The sequence below is a fragment of the Phoca vitulina genome, unplaced genomic scaffold (assembly GCF_004348235.1).
Source record: "Phoca vitulina isolate PV1807 unplaced genomic scaffold, GSC_HSeal_1.0 scaffold85, whole genome shotgun sequence".
Classification (NCBI taxonomy): domain Eukaryota; kingdom Metazoa; phylum Chordata; class Mammalia; order Carnivora; family Phocidae; genus Phoca; species Phoca vitulina.
In genome coordinates this window covers 4,362,825-4,380,004 of record NW_022589788.1, presented here as the reverse complement: position 1 = coordinate 4,380,004, position 17,180 = coordinate 4,362,825, and the positions used below count along the sequence as shown (strand labels likewise).

Genomic DNA, 17,180 nt, shown 5'->3' with positions numbered 1-17,180 from the left:
CCTGCTTGCTGAGTTTCCTCCTCGTGGTGGCTCTGCCGTTAACATCCTGTTAGATCTCTGGCTTTTGAGCCACTACAGAACAGCTTGGTGGTTTTGTGCAGTGGAAATAAGCCCAGGGTCATTTCAATGGCTGTAAGCACCTCCTTGACACCCTGGGTGCTTGCCTTGCTGTCGTGCCTGTGACGGGCGCTGCTGTGGACGTGGTGTGCGCCGAAGGCGTTGAGTGCAGGCACAGCTGCTCGAGTGTATGTGCTCCGAGATCATAAATGAGGACGGAGGCGTGCCTAGGAGAAAGGGGGAAATCTGGAAGGTTCTGATCCCACGTCAAAGGGAGTTCTGACTGATGTACTGTATAGCACAATATAATTTATGCGGATTTTTAAAAGAAAAATAAAGGGGGCGCCTGGGTGGCTCAGTTGTTAAGCGTCTGCCTTCGGCTCAGGTCATGATCCCAGGGTCCTGGGATCGAGCCCCAGGTCGGGCTCCCTGCTCAGCGGGAAGCCTGCTTCTCCCTCTCCCACTCCCCCTGCTGCTTGTGTTCCCTCTCTTGCTATGTCTCTCTCTCTCAAATAAATAAATAAAAAATCTTGGGGTGCCTGGGTGGCTCAGTTGGCTAAGCAACTGCCTTCAGCTCAGGTCATGATCCTGGAGTCCTGGGATCGAGTCCCGCATCGGGCTCCTTGCTCGGTGGGGAGTCTGCTTCTCCCTCTGACCCTCCCCCCCCTCATGCTCTCTCTATCTCATTCTCTCTCTCAAATAAATAAATAAAATGTTTAAAAAAAAGTTATTTTAAAAAAATAAATAAAAAAATCTTAAAAAAAAAGAAAAATAAAGGAGGGTGTACTTAATGATCTTATTCCTAAATGGTATCTTCAGTTTAACTTTTCAACCCTAGGAAATTGATGATATAAGGACCCTAGATGGTCTAGGTCTTCCTTATAACTTAGGGAAAATGTTAAGGCTTTTCTTTCCTTTTTTTTAAGACTTTATTTATTTATTTGACAGAGAGAGAGACAGCGAGAGAGGGAACACAAGCAGGGGGAGAGGGAGAGGGAGATGCGGGGCTTGATCCCAGGACCCTGGGACCATGACCCAAGCCTTGGCATACACTTAACAACTGAGCCACCCAGGCGCCCCTAAGTCTTTCATAAAAGGTCATATTTCCCAAAGTGTGTTCTCAGGAACACAAAAGAGGTCTATAATTAAATAAGTATGGAAAATGCTATCTACTTTGTTTCCTTCCTGGAGGTTCCAGATTCACATTACCATATTAAAAGTTTTAAGATATCCTAAAATAAATAAGCCTACTTTTGTTTCAGCTCTGGTATTTCCCTAATTAATGCAAGAGGAAGAATTTCTGCAGCAAAAATAATAAATTTTTATATCACCTAGAATAAATACACTTTAGGGGAACTGTAGCAGGTTATACTTTAAAGGATGACGCTATTCATTTGAATAGCTTCCTAGGGACTGTAACTACATCCTAAGAGTCACAGCTAAAGACTTGATTTAATCTTTGAAGCATATAATTAATGGATGAAAAATACATGTACTTTGAACCTATTCTGAGTTCTCAAACGTGTATCTTTTTGCAAAATCAAATAGAGAATTTTATTCTGATCCTTTAAAATTTATAACTAGTAGGGTATGTATCAGATAATTATATAAAAGTTTTATATTGAATTAGGTAGCTCTTATTGAGAGATACAAAATCTTACCAAAATATTGTTTACTACCCAATTTCATTTTGGAGAACTTCAATATGTATTACTTAGCTTATGGCTTTATATTAGTATTTTAAAAATGGCACTGTCTTACCAGTGAGCTTCAGAATTTCAGGTCATTTCTTCCCCCATCTGTCGAAACTCAGAAGACCACTTTATAATTTTGAGGTCAGTAGTTGAAAGCTGTAGAATTTAAAAAAAATTTTTTAAAGAGAGTATGTGCCCGTGTGCACGCTCGGGGTTGGGGGAGGCTGGGGGGGAGGGACAGAGGGAGAGGGACGGAGAGAATCTCGAGGCTCCACTCTAGGTAAGGAACCCGATGACACGGCTTGATCTCATGACCCTGAGATCATGACCTGAGCTGAAATCAAGCTTAACTGACAGGAGTCCCAGAAGCTGTAGAATTTTTTGCAGAGACATTGGACAAGCAACAGTATTACTTTGAAAAACTATTTTAATACACCATGATCTAGTATCTTTGATAAATGCTTCATCCTTGATTAAATGGGTTTCTTCATGTTAGAGCCTTTTGCATTTTCAAAATTCTAAAAATCTGCTTGTTTAAATTTTTTGTTTGTGAATAAACTTGCTTAGTGTTTTTGAAAATTTTTCTTAGAGTTGAAGGTCTGTTTAGTTTCTCCTAATTGAAGTTTTTAAATTTCTGAAATTCAGTTTTATCACTTTCCAACAATTTTTCTAAAAACTTTTAGGATTTCGTAATAATGAACTTTGTTCTAATGTTTGGATTTTGTTTGGTGGCTGTTTTATCGTTTGCAGGAGGACTATTTCCGATGTCAGTGTATACATTTACTGCCTTCCCTCTGACTCAAAGGGCTTTCCTCATGGTTTTTCATTCTGTAAACTGCCTGACGTGTGGTTTGCCCCTTCCAGGGAAAAACGACATTTTTGTAAGTCTCCAATAAGGACTTTTTTGAAGGCATAAAAACTGCCATTTTGTAGCCCTGCTGATGAAATTCTGATGTCTAATAGATCTAGGTGAGTGATAAACACTGGTTATTGTAATGTGATAACCTGCAAAGAGATTTCAATCTGGGAAAATCAGCCTAGCTTTTCAAACCAGAAAAATTAACAGATGAGAATGAATTATTAAATAACTGGCAGTTGTGGATTAAAAGTTAGAAATAAAACAATGTTACTTTGCATGAGCAGTTTATCTCCCTCTGGTTAGGCCCATTACAACTTTGAGAACTTAGAGACTGACCTAGACTTTCAGTTCTGTTAGCACTTGGCAACAGCACACCAGCAGGGGAGAATTCATCCAGGCTGGACTGAAAGCTCTTCCCTTTTATTTAGTCTCATTACACACGTGATCTAGTTCCCATTTGTTTTTGCTTTAGTGGGAGTCTATCTTGTACTTCTGATTCTCTGTAGAACCGGGTCCTTTCACCTGTTATCATTAGTTGGTTCTTCCTTTTTCTTATCTTTTCAATTTAGAGATTAACTGGGTCTGTAATGTGTCTGCAGTTTAGTAAGCACCTTTGCTAGTTCCTGTTACTATCGAGTAATACTCTTATCTAGAAGAAGAACCCTACATTCATGAAAAGAATTCATTTTAATTGTCACTGGAGAATATACACTAATCAGTTCATTTCTGATAGCCTGACTAGTAAAAATGGAATTTAATCTCTATGCAGCTCTTCCTATTTGCATGGAAAGCACTCATGTCCCACACTAGTCTTATTGATTATATTGTCTTAAACAGAAGCCTTATTCATTTCCTAGGACTTGGCACGTTTCTAGATGGGGAAGCGACTGTAGGTCAGACTCTCCATATTTATGTCGTTTTTCAGATGCAGAGGCTAAACAGGTGTATATGATCAGCTTTTAGCCTGTCATTCTTCAGTAATAAGAGTTCTGGTTTAGGCTGTAGATTCTCTATGGATTTTCTCTTCTGGCAATCGATTCTCGCTCTGAAGGCATGCTCTCTACTAAAGAAAATGAGCGATCCCTTATGTTCCAAACTGATGCACTGAGAGTGTGTATATGTGTGTAACTACCTGGTTATAAATGTGCCCTCTCTGATTTGCCAGGCAAATATTTAGGATCTTTGTGAAAAGTAGTAGAATCTAAAAGCTAGAGTTTTAGTAGTTCAAACATCTTTCTTTATTATTCTGTTTTCTTCTATTTATATTTTGTATATCCTTTACCCCTCCCCTTCAGAATATTTTGTGTGTGTGTGAAAATTGTATTGATACCGAAATGAGGAATTATGAAAAGACAGTTTCAGGTAGTTCAGGCCCTTGAATATTGAGCACTTTGTCAAATTTATTGTGAAATTTGTAGTGAGGAAGACCAGGTAAAGATCCGTAATTAGTGTGAAGGCATAAATTGCAAAAGTACCAAACTAGATCAAAGGGAAGGTGGAAGGGGGTGGGTTTCATTAGGAAGAAGTGTAAGTTGATTACCGAAGGATAAAGCCCAAAGCCCATTAATGTAGGATGGTAAATACAGAAGGAACAGACCTGAAGGTCGTTGATTTTGTGTCACTGACAGCATGTCCACTGCCTGGCACGCATGACGCCTCCAGCACACATTGGGTGCTGGCAGAATGAGCGGGGGCTCCTAGGTTAGGGTTGTTTACCACCTGGCAGCTGAGAACTTGCCTGGGGCTCATTGTCTTCCCACACATGCTTAGTATTTTGAATATTGTATTTCCCAAGGCTGTCTTTCAGAATTTATTCCCCCATTTGGATTTGGAAAGTGTTTAGTTTGACACAGTTTTGCTCACCTGCCAAGGCCTGAGCATTTTGCTAATTAGCATGTGGAATATGTCACAGTTTGGCTTTGGAGAACTTTCAGCCTTGTCCTCACACACAGGAGGCAGTTGGGAGGATAGTGTAGATGCATATGATTGAAAAGCAGAGAGTAGGGAGGACAGTGAGTGCCCTCAGTGACACAGGAAGAGAGCAGTGTGGCCTTAAGTAGTTAGGGATGGCTTCTTAGTGGATGGCAGGGATTGGCTCGTTGCCATTTAAGGTGTTAATGTTTCAGCAGTGCTCATGCCTTCTGAAACCTTCCTGAGCATGTTACTTTTGTCTCTTTTGTGGGTTGTTTTGTTTTTGCAGTGTTTTAATTCATCTGCCTCAAATATTCCACCCAGGTTGACCAGAATGCTGGTTTCAATAGTGTTAGACTTTAGAGTTGTTTCCTATCAAGAGTCCCACATTTTGCCCCTTTAAGAGTCCTTAGGGCTGTTGACACCTGTAACTGCTCTTCCCTCCTCCCTGGCATGGGAGAGGAGTGGTCCCCCCAACCCCTACTGGGAGTGAGGCCATGAGATTTGCTTTGATGGGGGTGAGGGGTGGGGGGGATGTGGGGCTCACTTCCGGGAGGGAGTTTCCAAAGCGCTGGTGCATGCTTTCAACAGATTTCCCTCCACGAGATTTTCTTTGCCCCTGCTTCCTGGACTAGCGGGGCTCAGGGTTGGTGACTGTACTGTCATACTGTGTGCAGAGTCCCAGAGTGGTTGTGCTGGGATCGTGCTGAGCATTCCTGCCAGTCCAGGGTGGACATGGCTACTGTGATTTGGGGATCGTTTGTTTCTGCAGCATAATCCACCCTATTTTGACTAAATAACCTTTCTTCCTGAATTTTGAAAACCTTGAAATTTGGCCCCCATCTGGGTTATTCTCAGTTTTCTTTTTGCTTTGTCAGTAAGCTTCATAGTTCTTGGTGTTCTGCATACAGTTTGACATTGTCACTGAACCTTCCGTGATTACTTTCTACTGTAATGACATTTGCCCTGATGAAATTTGAGACCCATCAAACACAAAGGCAGATGTTTTCCACTTCCTCACACCATCCCTCTGGTACATTGTGCTATCTCAGAAAGGCTGTGCTTAGCATCCCATCTTCCGGGTATGAGGAGGAGTGTCTCCTACAGTCCACAGGTACATGGAGGAGGGTACATGGATTCTGTTAAGCCAGTGACTCTTTGTTAAGTTCAACATAGGGAATCAAAGCTAGTTCAGTAGAACTTCTGCAGTGACAGAAATGTCCTTTATTTGCACAGTAGCCACTAGGTACATGTGGCTTTGAGCTCTTGAAATGTGGCTGGTGTGGCCAGTTTTTAATTAAAATGTAAATAGGCACATTTGACTGGTGGCTGCCATATTGGACCCTAGCACAGCACTGGGAAGATGTAATGTTAGGTGGAAAACAGAGAATACAGAAGTATGTATTATTATTTAAGCTGCTGAAATAAGAAAACATTTTAAGTTCTATGCAAAAGAAAAAAAAAACACTGATAATGACCACATGGAAATACCATGAATTATATTAGGGTAGAGAAATTGTGTGTGGGTGTCCTTCTGTTTTGATATTTAGAAAACTACTTTAGCAAACTTTTGTAATGAAAGTAGATGTGATCCACTTGAGCAGAAAAGCAGAAGTGCATGGAGAGTAGAAGAGTGAGTCTGTCGGTTGAACAGATTTCCCTCCACAAGATCTGCACTTTGCATTTTGCGCAGAGAAGCGCGATTTGGAACTGTTGACGGGTGCTCCTCATGATCAGTTGTGCTGTCACACGACAAATGGAGGACATGCCACAGATGAGAGCTGTGTTCCATGTTAGAGAGAGATGCTTTTGAAATAATTTTAATGTGTTTTCAGCAAACCTAAAAATATATGCACCATATTACAAAAGAAGAAGGGAAACACTTTGACATTTAAATTCAGCTGGTCACTTGTCTGCCTCTGAGCTCCAAAGAAACTGAACTACAGAATGTCTGTTTCTTAGAGCTTATAGGAATCACTGCTGCTTGCACCGTAGATGACTCTTTAGGAACACAAATGGGGCTGTAATTTGAATTACTTCTAGGAATGTGTGTGGTGTTACAAAGAGGTCAGAAAGACAGCATTATATTTCTTGGAAAATTGTTACACAAGGGAAGAGATTTTGGAAGATCAGTGAACTCCTTCAAAATGACCCTTTATTCAATACCACAAAAAGAGCCTTCATTACTGCATTACTCATTTGAAACTTGTGGTCATGTCTTAATTATTTGTTGAAAAAGTACTTGGTAATAACTTAAGTTCTAGATCTGTTTTCTTTTTTTCTTAGTGGACAAATCATTTGGGACTAAGTATATGACTCTGAAAACATATAGACTAGATAGTTAAAGAAGTAAATGCTTTTATTTTTATTTTTTTAATTAACATATAATGTATTATTTGTTTCAGGGGTACAGGTCTGTGATTCATCAGTCTTACACAACACCCAGCTCTCACAACAACACCTTCCCCAATGTCCATCACCCAGCTACCCCATCCCCCCCACCCCCGTCCCCTCAATGCTTTTTGTTTTTATTTTTGTTTTTATTTTTTTATTTTTATTTTTTTAAAGATTTTATTTATTCATTTGAGAGAGAATGAGATAGAGAGAGAGCATGAGAGGGGGGAGGGTCAGAGGGAGAAGCAGACTCCCTGCTGAGCAGGGAGCCCGATGCGGGACTCGATCCCGGGACTCCAGGATCATGACCTGAGCCGAAGGCAGTCGCTTAACCAACTGAGCCACCCAGGCGCCCAATGCTTTTTGTTTTTAAAATTCAGTTTGTTACCCTAGTCCCAGGTCTAATCCTAAACGTCCCAGGCCCCAGGGCCCTGACTCCTGGAGACCCAGGGTGGTGTGAGGTTTCCTGGGGGTATATCGAGAGTGAGCAGGGCATGATGGGTATCCCCCCACCCTCAGCCCTTTCACTTCCAGTCTCAGATTAGTATTAGGCCTGGAGGCTTTGATCGATCCCCAAGCCTGCACAGAGTCCCCCAGTCTTGGGGGAAGATTTTCATTCACCACCAGGGCTATTTTTAATCCTTGATTAGAAATAGAAATTTCTAGAAATTGTATACCAGGCCACAGAAAAAGCCCAGGGTGTGCTGAGCTCCTCTGGGTCTGTGCTGTTTGGGGATGGTGAGGCTTCTCTGTGCAGAGACCGCTCTGCAGGTCTCTGCACGTGTGTACATTTCAAAACAAAAAACTGGGCATCAAAGGGAGCCATTGTATTTTTGTGTTCATCCTCTGCACCTTAACCACTTTGAGTTCTTTGCAGTGTAGCAGAGAACTAACATGTTATCAAGAGGGAAGGCTTTGATGTGACTAGAAACTGGTTCTTATAAATGAAGGAGATTTCATAGTTTGTTGTTTGTTTTAAGGATAGTAAGGAAATCGAGTATTTTTTGTTCTAAAAGGGTAACACAAATACTACTCTTAACATAATCCGATCAGCGAAGGAACATGTAAGATAAAGCAGATATAAACAATTTGAGGAGGGGTAGTTTGTAACAATATCTTCCATTTGTATGACAGTTTATGAAATGCAAAGGCCGCAGAAACATAGATGTACTTCTCCTTTGCTCATTGCAACAACCTTGTGAGAGATTGAGGTGTAGAGAGAGCACGTATTTATTATTCTGTTTTACAGGTGAGAAAACAAAGACCCCAAGAAGTAATGGGCACAAAACCAGCTATTAAGTAGCACAGGTGAGACTGATTACAAAAACCTGGATGTTATGACTGTTAGGATGGTGTACTTTCCTACCTGCAAGAATTAAAGAAGACATAAGTGGTATAGAAACTTCCATGGGCATATAATTATAGCTGTGTATATTTTTTGCATCCTTAATGGAAACCATTTAAAGTTTGTTGTAAAAAAGACAAATATTCTAAAATAAGTGTGTTATTGTGGGACTTTTTTTTTTTTTTTAAAGATTTTATTTATTTGAGAGCGAGCAAGAGAGCATGGAGGGGAGGGGCAGAGGGAGAGGGAGAAGCAGACTCCCCGCAGAGCAGGGAGCCCGATGCAGGGCTTGATCCCAGGACTCCAAGATCATGACCTGAGGCAGAGGCAGACGCTTAACGACTGAGCCACCCAGGCGCCCCTGTTTTGGGACCTTTTAAATGATCATTTATGCAGCCCAGTCTTTAGGATGATTTGGGTTAGTTTTGCATGGGAGAAAGATAACTCAAGATGATCCGAAGGTCGTCTTTTCTCTGTAAACCTCTGGAGAATCAGATGTTGAAAAAATTAAGTGAAGCAAACAAAAAGCCTTTGAGTATATACAGTGGTGCTTTTTCTTTAAAACTCTTTGGGAGGAGCACCTGGGTGACTCCGTCAGTGAAGTATCTGACTTTGGCTCAGGTCATGATCTCAGGGTCCTAAGATTGAGCCCCTCGTCAGGCTCCCCACTCAGTGGGGAGTCTGATTGTCCCTCTGCCCCTCCCCCCGCTTGTGTGCATGCTCTCTCTCTCTCAAATAAAAATAAAAAAAATCTTTAAAAAACTTTTGGAGAATTTAGTTAAACCGAAATGAAATTTAACTTCATACTGACTAAATTTCACATTTGGGGAATGAGCATAACAGTTTGAAATTTGGGTGTTTGCCAGCTGTGTTCTTGAACTTGTCAGGCAGACATTAAATGGGTTTTGCCTAGGTTTGTCAGACCTTTCCTCTGCTTTGACCATGTAGTAGATCGTCCCCAAAATAAGTTTTAATTAAAAATCATGAGCCCACATACCTAGGAGACTCCTTTCAGTTCAGAACTGGAAATAGAGTCTCTCATTTGGTCAAATGTTCCCCCCCCCCCATCGAAGGCTTGCTTCTTAGGGAGAACCAGCTTAGTTATGGCCCAATATTCTGTCCCTGGTTCATCTGCTAACAGTTTGAGGTTCAAATTATGGAGAATGGACACTGGCTCCAAGAACATTGAGACCTGCCATTATGGTACAGGAAGAGCCATCTTGTAGCGCTTCTGGCTCAGACCCTGTTACTAGGATCCACTCAGTTATTACACAGACAACTGCCAAGTAGCCTGACGGTACCAGACTTACCAGCCCCTGCTCTTTCCCATGGTCCTCTGCAGTCCCAACTACAGAACTAAAAACTAAAAAAAACCGTCATAACTGCTAGTGACTCTAGGGATATGGCCCATTATTTAAAGATGATATGACATCAGCTATTGAACAAGTTCGAGGAAGAGTTTTGTTAGGAGTGAAAATGCAAGGGCAGATTTTAACCAGCTTTGATGAGATCTTGGGAGTTCAGTGTACTTCATTTTGCATTTGTATGCTGATTTTTTGTCTCACCCATTTCTTGAATCCTTGCACTTGGCTAAAGAAGTGTGAAATCTCTTAATGACAACAGAGAATCCTATGGTTGGGTTGAAACTTTTTTTTTTTTTTTTTTTCTTTTAGAGAGAGAGAGCTGGGGAGATGCTAGGGAGAGAGAAAATCTCAAGCAGGTTCCATGCCTATCATGGAGCCTGACATGGGGCTCGATCTCACAACCCCTGAGATCATGACCTGAACCAAAATCAGTTGGACACTCAACAGACTGAGCCACCCAGGTGCCCCTGATTAGTTTATAATTTAGTTCCCTGTGGTCAGAGAATATATTTTGTATGATTTGAATCCTCTTAAGTTAGTTGCAACTTTCTTTAGAGCCCAGAATACAGTCTTCTGTCTGATTGATGATAATGTTGCTCTAGTTTCCTAAATCCTTATTGATTTTCCATTTACTTCTTTCAGTGATTGAGAGAGGGATTTTGAAATCTAGTACGATCATGGATTTGTTTATTTCTCCTTGAAATTCTATCGTTTTCATGCATTTGGAAACTCTGCTACCAGGATATAATAAATAGGACTGTTATATCCTCTTGGTAATTGACCCCTTTATCATTTTGAAATGACCTTCACCTCTATTAACCCTCTGCTCTGAAATCTGTCAGATATTAATGTAGACATTCCACCTTGTACTTTTTTTCTTTTTTTTTAAGATTTACGTATTTTAGAGAGAGACTGAGTGTGAGTGAGAGAGGGCGAGCAAGAGGGGCAGAGGGAGAGGGAGAGAGAATCCTCAGGCAGACTCCCTGCCAAGTGCAGAGCTCAACACGGAGGCCAGTCCCAGGATCCCAAGATCACAACCTGAGCCAAAATCAAGAGTTAGCTGCCCATCAGACTGAGCCACCCGGGGCCCCTCCACCTTGCTTTTTATCAGTGTTGGCCTGGTGTATCTTTTCCCATCCTTTTACTTTGGACCTGTCTGTGCCTTTATATTTAATGTGGATATTTTTATAAGTAGCATATATCTAGGTCTTGCAGTTTTAAAATCCAGTCTGACCATCTGCTTTTTAATTGGTTGGTTCAACCGTTTACATTTATTGTGATTATTAACAGCTATCATATCAGTCTGTCTCCAAGTGCCATTCTACCATTGCAGGGAGTATGGAAGGAGCGGGTAGTAGTAGTAGATTTTCCCCTTCGGCCTTCGTGCTCTGTTGCCCTCCATTTTGCTTCTACGTATGTTGCAAACCTCACAATAAATTGTTACTATTTTTGTTTCAATAGTGGAATTATCTTTGAAAGATACTGAAATAATAAGAAAAATGTAGTTATACTGTTTCCGGTGCTCTTTGTTCCTTTGAGTGGATGCATGTTTTGTTCTGGTGTCATTGTCCTTCTGCCCAAAGGACTTCCTGTAACATTTCTGATGGCTGCTGCTGCTGCTGCTGGAATCTTCCAGCTTTTGCAAATCTGAAAAAGTCTTTGTTTCACCTTTGTTGTGGAAGATTTTGTGATGAGTATAAAATTCTAAGTTGATGGGTTTTTCTTCCAGTCCTTAAACATTTTTTGCCCGATTATCTTCTCCTTTCCACGTTTCTGACAAGAAACTTGGTGTCCTTATTCATCCTTTGCTCTGTTCTACCTAATGTCTCTTCTCCCCGGTGGCTTTGAGCTTCTTCTCTCTACTGTTTGTTTGGACGGTTTTGCTGCAGGAAGCCTAGGTGTCAGTTTCTTCATGTTTCTTGTGTTTAGAGTTCAGTGAACTTCTTGGATCTGTGTGTTTAGCGGTCATCAATTTTGGGAAAATGTTGGTCATTATTTCTTCAAATATTTCTTTGACCCCCTTCTCTTTGTTCTCCAACTAAACATATGTTAGATTTCTTAAAATTGTCACACAGCTTGCAGAAGCTGTGTTAATTTATTCCTTTCTCTCTGTTTCATTTTTGTATGGTTTCTTTTGCAGTTTAAGACTCTGGACTCTTTCCTTCTGAAGTGGCTGATCTGCTATTGCCCCACGCTGCCTGCTCTGACGTTGTAGTTTTCATCTGTAGATGTTTGACTTTCAATCTTTATATTTTCCGTTCTCTACTCATCACATATATGGCCTTTTGTCATAATAACTGCTTCAGAGTTCTTTCTGCTAAGTCTCACTTTTGTATCAATTCTGAGTTGGTTTCAATGAATTTATTTTTCTCTTAATTTCTACTTCCTTTGTGCTGCTTCTTTGCATGTCTGCTAATTTTTTATTAGGTGCCAACCATTGTAAATTTTACTTTTTTAAAAAAAAAAAGATTTATTTATTTGAGAGAGCACAAGCAGGGAGAGGGGTAGAGGGGGAAGGAGAAGGAGGGGGAAAAATCTCCAGTAGACTCCATGCCAAGCTTGGAGCCCAATGTATGGCTCAATCCTATGACCCTGAGATCAGGACCTGAGCCAAAACCAAGAGGCAGACGCTCAATCGACTGAGCCATCTAGGCGCCCCTAAATTTTACTTTGTTAGGTGCTAGGTATTTTTTGTGTTCCTATAAATTTCTTGAGGTTTGTTCTGGGACCATAGTGAAATTAGAAATACTTTGGTCCTTCCAGGTCTTCCTTTTAGGATGTGTTAAGCACACTCTGTTCTGTCTAGGGCTAGTTGCTTCCCCTTACTAACTTAGGAGCCTTCTGAGTACCCAGTGTCCCTGAATTAGGAGGTTTTCAAGTCTGGCTGGTGAGCATCAAGTCCTTCCTGGCCATGCTGAGCATCAAGTCCTGTTTCCGCCTAGTCTTCGTGATGATCCTTTCCTGTGCTCAGGGAGTTCCTCATATGCATGCCTTGGTTAATACTCTGCTGAATTCTGGAGGGCTGCCCTCTGCCAATCTCTGGTGCTGTTTGCTGTGAGCTCAGGCTGCCTTAGATCTTTCATCCAGCTCCTTCAGCTATTGCTTCGTCTGCTCTCAGTCTTGGTTGATCTTCATTGAATGAGTACCAGCTTGTTACCTTGCTTTAGGTGATGTCCCCAGAATTCAGTGTATTGTTTACTTGATGATCTGTCTGCCATCCTAAGATCCAAAAATATTAAAGAACTAATGAAAAATGTTTTAATTTTGAGAGTTAGCTGGAAAATTTCAGCAGGTGAAAATTACAGAAAAACGTTTGCTTCGGGGCGCCTGGGTGGCTCAGTTGTTAAGCGTCTGCCTTCGGCTCAGGTCATGATCCTGGAGTCCTGGGATTGAGCCCCGCATCGGGCTCCCTGCTTGGCGGGAAGCCTGCTTCTCCCTCTCTCACTCCCCCTGCTTGTGTTCCCTCTCTCACTGTGTCTCTCTCTATCAAATAAATAAAAATCTTAAAAAAAAAAAAAAAAAGAAAAACGTTTGCTTTAATTTATCTGTTTTCCATAATTCACACTTTTTTAAAAGTTTTTATTTATTTATTTGACAGAGAGAGAGAGAGCACAGCAGGGGGAGCGGCAGGGAAGGGAGAGGGAGAAACAGGCTCCTGGCTGAGCAGAGAGCCTGACGTGGGGCTCGATTCCAGGACCCCAGGATCATGACCCGAGCCAAAGGCAGACACTTAACCGACTGAGCCACCCAAGCGCCCCTATTTTCCGTAATTCAGAAAAGACAGTATGGTAGAGAAAAATTTTAAAAATAGAATATACATTAATGACAACTTAATCTAATAACTTATTCCTATGATAGATTTAAACAGTTTTTCTTTATATTTAATGTATGTAAAACTTACTGTGTAGTTATTCATGAAATGAAAGAAATGGAGTCTTAAATCTTTGGTGAAGAGTCTTTCAGACTTCATGTTTTACTAATAATTCTCCTTTAAAAGTCACTTTTTAAAAAAGATTTATTTATTTATTTATTTATTTATTAGAGCGAGAGAGCACGCATGCACAACAAGCAGGGGGAGCGGCAGGCGGAGGGAGAAGCAGGCTCTCCACTGAGCAGGGAGCCTGATGCGGGACTCAATCCCAGGACCCTGGGAACATGAGCTGAGCCGAAGGCAGATGCTTAACCGACTGAGCCACCCAGGCGTCCCTAAAATCACTTTTTTTTTTTAAGATGTATTTATTTATTTATTTATTTTTTATTTGAGAGAGAGAGAATGAGAGAGACAGCACATGAGAAGGGGGAGGGTCAGAGGGAGAAGCAGACTCCCTGCCGAGCAGGGAGCCCGATGTGGGACTCCATCCAGGGATTCCAGGATCATGACCTGAGCCGAAGGCAGTCGCTTAACCAACTGAGCCACCCAGGCGCCCTATTTATTTTTTTAGAGAGAGAGTACGTGAGCAGGGTGAGCGTTAGAGGGAGAGGGAAAGGATCTCAAGCAGACTCCCTGCTGAGCAGGGAGCCTGACATGGGGCTGAATTTCATGACTGGGAGACCATGACCTGAGCCTAAATCAGGAGTTGGATGCTTAACTGACTGAGCCACCCAGGTGCCCCTAAAAGTCACTTTTGGTAACCCTCTTATTGTCTGCTAAAATTCATGTAGAAGCTGAGCTGATGAGATTTACCTGTCACTGTGGTAGTTTTCATCTTCTGGTGGCATGAGTGATTTAATAAGGCCATTAGATTAGTTTGACATGTTGAAAGTAGGTTAACTTAAGGGAAAGCTATTAAGAGCATGGCTTCTTTCACACAAGTAGGCAAACTGTCAACCGAGGTATAGTAGAATAAAGCAGGTTTAACCATCTAGCCTGGTGTGGCTATGAGCCAAATCCATGTTTTACCTTAACTTTTATGAAATAATTAGCGAGCAGCCGTGCAAATCTTTTAGCCATACGAGATGATTACCTTTACGAAACCTTCAATTTAAAAGACTACTTTTTAACCATTGTTTAAATGAAATTACTATTTAGCTGCTTGTGTCTATTACACTAAAAAATTGAACTAGTGATTTGTTACCACACAGATTCTTTCAGCATTACCGATGAACAAAATTTTATTAGCCCAGTCTCTTGAGACAGCAAAATAAACATTGTTATGATTGAGCACAAGCACAGCAATGTAAATTTGAGAGTTTTCCTCTTAAATGATATTAAGCTTAAAATTTTGAAATGTCACTTGTTTTAAAATGTCAAACATTACAGCAAAAAGAAATCGTGTTCTAAGACACCAAATTTCAATAAAGTTCATTTGGATTTTTTTCCAAAAGATCAGTAATTTATCATACCTTTTTTTCTCTCTCACTTTTGTAGGTTCTGCCGGAGACTTCCATTTGGCCTCAATGAAAGTAAAGTAGAAAATCACATCTACATGTGTATTGCTGTCAGGATGTTGATTCATTGGTCATGCCTGAAGAGGGAAATTCTGTTCTAATGGCTGACTGCCAGCAAAAATAGATGCTTATCCTAGATGTCAAGCATCTCTCCTTTTTACTGGAGTGAAAATCCCCTCCAGATAACAACAGAACATCACCTGCAGAAAATGCTTCACATTTTAAGGATGTCAGCAACCTAAATTCATGCGCCCTATCTGTACAGTTGTTGTGGATGGTTTACCATCTGAAAGCTCCTCAAGCTCTTATCCAGGCCCCGTATCTGTTTCTGAAATGTCTCTCCTTCATGCTCTGGGCCCAGTGCAGACCTGGCTGGGGCAGGAGCTGGAGAAATGTGGCATCGATGCCATGATTTATACCCGCTACGTCCTCAGTCTTCTGCTGCACGACAGCTACGACTACGACCTGCAGGAACAGGTACTTCCCTCTTGTCATGTTTTGTGACAATTCCTGGTTGTGTCCGCACGTTTGCATTTCTCTTCTAGAGCACTCTTACGCTCCAGGACGGGCTTGTCGGCCCATCAGGCCACAGACTCCTAACCTGTTGGGCGGCGTTGAGAGAGCTGTCCCGGCACAGCGGTTGGTTCAGCTGCTTTCTCTGTCAGGAGACTTTCTCCATGTGGACCGCGCCCTAGCTCAGATCTGGTCTCGGGCAGGGAGGGTGGTGACCCGCCGCCTTGGAGCAGCGCTGCTCTCTGCCGGTTAGGAGCCTCACACGTGACCACGGGGCCTTGTAATCCTGGGGTCTGTGATACTTTTTAACATTCCAGGGTTGAGTACTTCATTTTCATGTTAAATTGCTGGTTAACCAAAGTGTGTGTTACCAACCAGTGGACTTAGAAGCTGGGTGAAGCACGTAACATTGCTGTAAGTCATTGTAGGCCACCCTGTCGGCTGGCCATTACAGATTTTATCTGAGAAAGTAAGCACATCTAGGTTCTTGAGAGAGAAAAACAAAACAAAACCCAGTTCTAGTCCCACCCTCCCAGAGTTGCTCCTGGAAGCGAGGCCTCCCGAAGGGTGGCACAGTTGCCACCAGTGACCACATGGGCTCTGGGTGCCTTCTGTGTGCAGAGTTCACATTAAACCGAGTGTTTTGTGGCTGCTTTTGTTGTTGTTGTTCTAAACCATTGTTACTAACACTGAAAGCAGGAATAAAGTTTCACTGATAGAGCAGAGTGGCTTCCAAACCACAGAAAAGCCTCCAAGTACTATAAATACAGCATTTCACCACTGTGTAACGTTCCTCACTCATCAGCTGTATAGAGTGTGTTTTCTTACTGCTGGTGTTCCTTATCCTTTCTACCTGGACACAGCTGTATTTTCCCTGCTTCCAGTTGCTTACTGCCTTGGCTGCTGAGAATTAGGTTAGCATTTTCAGGGGGTTGAGATATAACCTAATAATCATGTTGGTAATCACAATTTTGTATAATTTCTTTACTAAGGCTCTACTATTTTCTATCATCTTCCCAATAAATGTAATATATATATATATATATATATATATATATATATATATATATATGTTTTTAAGGGCAAATAAAATGTTTAATCTATAAACATCAGAATTTTTATTTCCAGGAATGAGGAAGATACGTCTCTTAACTCAAAAATCGTGTACTCTTAGGATTTTGTGTTAACAGTATCTGCCTAGAATATTTTATCAACACCAATAAGTTTATTCACACAAAGTATTTATGTACTGCATGCTCTAGGGCATTGAGAAGGGAACGAAACACAAGGCCTACTATTCGGGTTCTAGTTGACACCTCTCTGATGAGACGTGTTTGCGATTCCTCTGGTTCCTTTCTTGGGAGGGCCTGGGGATCAGGGGCAAGGCAGCTCTCCATGTCCAACTGCCCAGCTTGATCCTCCTTCCAGAGTGCTGCTTCATCTTTAGGAGGCAGGACAGATAAAGGTTAGCGAAAACAGAACTTGTCTGGAGTTGCAAGGGGAGTCGAAAGGGAAATAAAGGCTCCTAAAATACTCTTCCCCTCAGCCCAGTGCCAAGTCCCGTGCCGATGGGGAAGGTCAAATTGAAAACAATACTTGTTTTAGTAAGAGGTGGCCTAGGAGGTCAGTTGGCCCTGATGTTACTTTCCCATGAC

The 17,180-nt window shown here is 41.6% G+C and overlaps 1 protein-coding gene across 1 annotated transcript in view; it reads left to right on the top strand.

Annotated features, from left to right (window-relative positions):
- Positions 1-7,316: 7,316 nt before the first annotated feature.
- KIAA0232 (KIAA0232 ortholog) overlaps positions 7,317-17,180 on the top strand; it is a 60,569-nt gene continuing 50,705 nt past the window's right edge. Inside the window, 2 exon segments of the mRNA XM_032395465.1 lie at positions 7,317-8,223; positions 14,993-15,489. Coding sequence (XP_032251356.1) covers positions 15,259-15,489 — 231 coding nt within the window. The 5' untranslated portion in view covers positions 7,317-8,223; positions 14,993-15,258.